Below are 5920 nucleotides of genomic sequence, written 5' to 3'. Positions count from 1 at the left end.
TGTGTGTGTGTGTGTGTGTGTGTGTGTGTGTGTGTGTGTGTGTGTGTGTGTGTGTGTGTGAAACTGTCTGTCCATCTGTCTGTTGCACAGATTAAAGCTAGAGGAAGGAACTTATGCTGCTTTACAGTAAAATTAAAGCCCTCTCTTGTGGTTATTTTTGTGGGATAGCGGTTTGGCTCAAACATACATATATTGACATTTTGTGCTATTTCAGTCCATTCCAGATATCTTGACCGTTGGTTTTACTTGCTTTACAGGACGCAGGTGAGACTAGAAAGCCTTGAGGACTGCCGCGTCCTGGAGGACCCCAAGGATGACTCTATGTCAGACACCCACGGCTGCCCTGCCTACGTCAGCCCAGAGATCCTCAGCGGTTCCACGCCTTATTCCGGCAAGATGGCCGACATGTGGAGCCTCGGGGTCATGCTGTACACCATGCTGGTCGGCCGCTACCCCTTCCACGACCCGGACCCGGCCACACTTTTTTCCAAAATTCGCAGAGGCCAGTGCTGTTTGCCTGAAGGTTTGTCTCCCAAGGCCAAGTGTCTGCTCCAGAGCCTGCTGAGGAAAGAACCCTCTGAGAGACTCACAGCAACTGAGCTGCTCGCTCACCCGTGGTTCCACGTGCCGCCATCGTCCCGGGAAGCGGCGCTGGGTGACCAGGAAGTAAGCTCAGCCGAACAAACGGTGCCATCCTTTGATGCGGAAGAGGACGACGACCTCTTCTGCTGACGGATTCGATTTGAGTCTGACTGAGGGACCAAAACAAACTATGAGGGATTCATTGTTGTTTTGTTTTTGTTGTTTTGTTGGTTTTTTTTACATTGGCACTTTTTAGAAACCCATTTGTGTACTGTTGTGTGTACATACACCCTCAAGCTTTCTACAAAATCTTACTGTACTGTATTTTGTTGTCGTATACATGTTACTCGCTAAGGGCATTGTTCACAATGATCACTCATTGTGTTTCTGTATGTGTGATTTGGAAATTATTTGGTGCTAGAAGAATTAACCATGACAGAAATAAGCCAGATCGTGTATTTTTTTTAAAAAAATCTCCACAGGCTTCTCCGAGCGTGTCACGGGAATTTAATAACCAGTCGGAGAGAAGTCATTGATGTTTGTTCTCAGCGTGAACTCATGAGACTTCATAAAGCATTAGCTGAATCTCGAGCGGGAGGCGAGGAGACCAGGATGTTGTTCCTCTCACTCTCTGACCAGACTGCAGGCTTCACCAGCTGACTCACCGATCAGCTCGAGGACTGCCAAGCACGAGCTTGACGTCTTGAAGCAGACAGTGACATAAAGTGAGAAAGATGGATAGCAGAGGACTGATGTGTCATCCTCAGCGGGACACTACAAAGGTGTCTCACTGCCAATCTGGCACTGTCTCCGCGAATGGAGCGCATTTACAAATTTCACACCACGCACAGAAGGTTGAGACAGGCAGGGTGTTACTGGTGTAAGACTGGCAGAAAAATGGTAAGAGCTCGACACACACACACGATGCTGACACAAGTCCTTGTTAATGGCTAACAGAGAAAAGTACATCTCGGTCATTTTATCATTTAGAACTGTTAAGACTGTTTAACATTTATGGCACAAGCTCAAAGCTGAATATCTTGCCTAAAGGTTGAATCCGAACACAAATATGAGCATCAGTCCATCCAGCATGTCTGAAATCCTGCATATGTGCAATTGCCATCAGCTAAAACCCAACACTAATGCTTCTGGTTTAACTACCTAAATGCTGGGAGCAACCCTGGTTTTAAACACTTGGCCACATGAATCAGCAGCATCAGAGATTACTGAATAATTCCTGAACCCGATGGCATCAGGTTCAATCAATCAAAGAAAAAAAAGGGAAAACAAGCACCGATGCAATCAAAAAAAAATCTGCATTTGTTCATGAAATGTGCCAAATATGCACTTAAATTGGAAACCGACGCATTGCAGAAAAATGAAGACTTTCCCAGCTGAGCAGTCGAGCCTGTTTTGTTCATTTCTGTCGGAACATTATGTGAACCTGTTTTGCTTTAACAAAAGCCGAGCTGTGTGCTGAGTGTTGTGCCCGTATCACTGTGTTTCATAAACTGAATGACTCTGAATCAGTCGCAGTCAGGCGATATTTGATGTTGGTTGTCTGTTGATGACTCAACACTTGAGCGTGTCTGCAGAGAATGGTGATGACCTTGGCTGGAAGAATCTGTTCAGACTGTTTCACCTCTTTAGTGGTACTTTTTATTTTTTATTTTTAATCTCCCCCCTTTCCTTTTTTCTTGTTTTGAAAGCTACGGATCCATGGAGACTAGTCTTCATAGTTGGTGACATTTTGTACCAAGCTCTAAGATACACTGTTCGTTTGTGAAAAGCAAATAGAGAGTTTCAGCCACATTCAAGCTATTATAGCCAGCTGTTTTGCTCTGGTACAATTTATTGACAATGGTACTAAATCTGGCACATCAGAGAAGTGTTGCGCATTAATTTTTCTTTCTTTTTAGTCACGCAGTAGGCTAATAGAGCATCTCGCGGTTCTTTCTTTCTTTCATCTGCTCGAGAAGACCAGATGGAAGGAGACTCGTGACAATCGCAATTGTCCTTCACAGCGAAATTAATTTAAGAGGTTAACGATGTTGTTTCTGTTTCATACATGTAGAGTGAGTCACGCCTTCATGTGACATGTAAACTGACACGGGTGCACAATCTTCATAATGCACTGTGAATTATGTATTTGTGACACAACCTAGAGGCTATTTTTAGTCCGGATAGGTTACACACAAGAGTTATATTCATTGTATAAAATATGTAAATATGTATATTTGAAATATGTGTGGAGTTGTTGAATAAAGATCACATTTTTCATATTCTCACAGCATGTTATTATTTATCACTGCCACTTGTCTTTCGCACACACAGCCATACTAACGCCTGCCCGGCTCTGACGCACGCCTCAGAGGTTTTCCTGGAAGAATTCTCTCAGCGCCGCTCTTCATCACCGTGAGGGAGAACAATGCGATTTCCCTCAGAGCTTTCAATTTCATTTTTGCAAGAGAAAAGAACCGAGGAAAAGAAAACTGCCTCTCCCGCTTTCTCCATCTCTGCCTCTAGCCGTTTACTCGTCTCTGACCTTTGTGTAATGTAACATTTAACTCCTCAAACACACAAATGTCAATAGTGGGTCAGTGTTTCTTTCCTGGAACACACAAGGGGGAGCATAAGTGCTGCTCTCGTTCTCTTTTTCTCCAGCTTCAGCAGTAACCAGGGGAACTCGAGGTCATCCCATCAAACAGTGAACAACAGCACTATTTGAAGTCAAATACTTACATGCTTTCATATCCAATCCTTGTTTGCCTGTGAATCATTTGACCTATAAGAGCTTGGCATATCTCCACCCTCTGTGTGTTATGACTACCTTAGGCATGGCTGGCCAGGGCTTGCGTAAGCGTTGTTCGTGTGTGCGTGTTCATGTGCATACCTGCCTGCATGTGTGTGTGTGTGTGTGTGTGTGTGTGTGTGTGTGTGAGAGAGCAAAGGAGTCAGATTAAGTATCAACAGGGTAACTGGAGTGTCTCAGCTGCTGGGAAGCTGCCAAACGATTGCTTAACACATCAGAGCCGGGCTCCTCCAGGAATGACAACAGGGCCCCTGAAAAGTAGGCTAGTCGAAGGTCAAGTAATGAATATCTGGAGATGTGTGTTGGGGGACTGTGTGTTTGAGAGGAAATTTGATTGTGTGTAGCAAGCGACAACCTCTGGGGCTAAAAAATGAAGCCAACGCGGAAGTGCCGAGTGCACTTCCTGCAAAGGCCACCTCAGGTTAGCTCCAAAAGAGAGTACATCCCTGTAGACTGCCATGCTACAACATCCCTTTTACAGCATTAAAAGGCATGTTTATGGTCTGGAGCAAACACAGACGGTACAAAAGATGAACATAGCTACCATGATGCCATCCTCTGCTGTCTAAACTTCCATTTTGAAGCCTTGACGTAAGCGTTTCTTTTGCATAGCCATTTGCAAAAAACAGACGTGACTGACAAGTAAACTAAACAATGAGTGTTTAGTTTACAGGTAATCCTTCAAGTATGACCAAGATGTACTAAATAGACTTAATTTTTTGATTCAGTGTGACCTAAAACGGGTGTCTGAGCCCAAAAACCCATCAGCAAAGTGTTTACAGAGGTTAAAACTGAAAGCTGTTTTCCCTTAGACTTCTATGAAAGTGGAAGTCTTTTTGGAGCCACGGCTTTTGTTATCTGTTGGCCTTAAGATAGAATGCAGGTTTGAGGGAGTTCTAACTTAATTGTAATGACCCGTAAGATTCATTCTTGTTTTCTTCTGTCTATGAGTACAAAGGATTGCATACCGGTAAGGCTTAGAGCAATGCTGATTGACAGCTAGGGTTGAATGGCAGGATGTGCCAACATAGGGAGATGTAGCCAGTGGCTACAATGTCAATGTCAAGCATTGTCAAGAACATGTCAAAGTAACAAGTGACGATATAACCCCGATTATATAAAATATTGCTTAATCAGAAGCTCACATAGTCTGACGTCTAAAAGGAAAATAAAGGCATATGCCTTATAATGCATAACGAAAATCTTTGTTTTCTGTATGCACTTCCATACAAAGACAATGAATTTCTGAAAATCTCCACCCTGGAAAGAGTTTTAGAAAAGGTCAATTTTCAGTGACCTAACAAGCCGTTTGCATGTTGCCAAAACACTAAAATGCATAGAAAAAGCTACGTTTACCAAAATACCCATACAGGTGTGGACAGAGCTTGGATTTTCCTAAGGTTAAAAGTTAGGGTCATGGCTACTTTGACAGATGTGGCAATTGTCCGCAGGTCATCAGCGCCATTGATTCAAACTCCAGAACTGGATTGGTAACTCCAGTTCGGTTGTCAGTGTCTTTTGGAGCACTTTAATAGATTTCTCTGTTTAATATAAGCTTCAATTATGGTGGGTGGAATTTTTATATTTTATTAGCATATTGTCTAATTAACAGCATCTGTGGCTGAACAACAGCGATTTCTCATGTCATGTTACGTGACCATCACGTGAGAGTTGTCCACTATATTGAAAGGGATACAACTAACAGTTGCCAGCGAAAAATTGGTTTTTCCTGACTGGTTACTAGAAGAAACTAGTGTCAATGAGAGTGTTCCACCAAAAACGACTTCTTTGGTTGCTAGCAGCCCGAAGCTGTTACTGGTAGTTTGTATGGAAGACACATCTTGTCTTCAAATGCTCGCTACTAGCTCCGAGCCGCGCGGTTCGAAATGTACAATGTTCACCTTCAAAATGAAAGTTGTGCCTCAACGCAGCAACCACCACATTTCAAAACATGTAACTTTGTGTTACACTTTTCATAAACTATACATAGTTTGTTCTGGTTGCTTGTTCTGGTTGCTAGCTCTGGTTGCTAGCTCTGGTTGCTAGCTCTGGTTGCTAGCTCTGATTACTAGCGAGCTGCTAGCAAACTATTTTAAAGCCAAGAATGTCATAACCACCTGTACCAGTCTCAGCAAAAAGCTCAGACTGTAAATTATTGGTGCATGTTAACTGTTCAGTTGGGACCCTGCTTATCTTACCTTAGTACCTTCGTGTCAGACAATCATTAGTTTCACTTTTAACAATGATTGTCTGATCTAAGAAGGCTATTTAGTGCATTTATTGAAATTAAAGTCATGGTCAACAAAAGTTTTTGTGGTAAATATTAACTTAAGGTGAGGTGTTTTGAAACGGACTAAGGCACACTGTGTGTCTGTGTGAGATCATCCTGCCACAAGTGTAAACTTTATCCTTCCTTTTATCCGGGATCATTAAAGTTTCCCAACCACCTAAATGTAAACAGAGGACTTCACAAACTTCCCCAAAGCATTACAGCTGTCCTTGTTGGATATTACACTCACCAGGGCA

The 5920-nt window shown here is 42.9% G+C and overlaps 1 protein-coding gene across 1 annotated transcript in view; it reads left to right on the top strand.

Moving 5' to 3' along the window:
• The window catches only part of trib1 (tribbles pseudokinase 1), a 7402-nt gene extending 4538 nt beyond the window's left edge, over positions 1–2864 (top strand). The window contains exon 3 of the mRNA XM_005917415.3: positions 258–2864. Coding sequence (XP_005917477.1) covers positions 258–732 — 475 coding nt within the window. The 3' untranslated portion in view covers positions 733–2864. The remainder of the gene's footprint in view (positions 1–257) is intronic.
• The last annotated feature ends 3056 nt before the right edge of the window (positions 2865–5920 follow it).

The sequence above is a fragment of the Haplochromis burtoni genome, unplaced genomic scaffold, assembly GCF_018398535.1.
Source record: "Haplochromis burtoni strain Fernald_Lab_line unplaced genomic scaffold, NCSU_Asbu1 Contig_25, whole genome shotgun sequence".
In the NCBI taxonomy this organism is placed as follows: domain Eukaryota; kingdom Metazoa; phylum Chordata; class Actinopteri; order Cichliformes; family Cichlidae; genus Haplochromis; species Haplochromis burtoni.
Note: the sequence above shows the minus strand (reverse complement) of the source record. Positions and strands in the feature narration are given on the sequence as shown.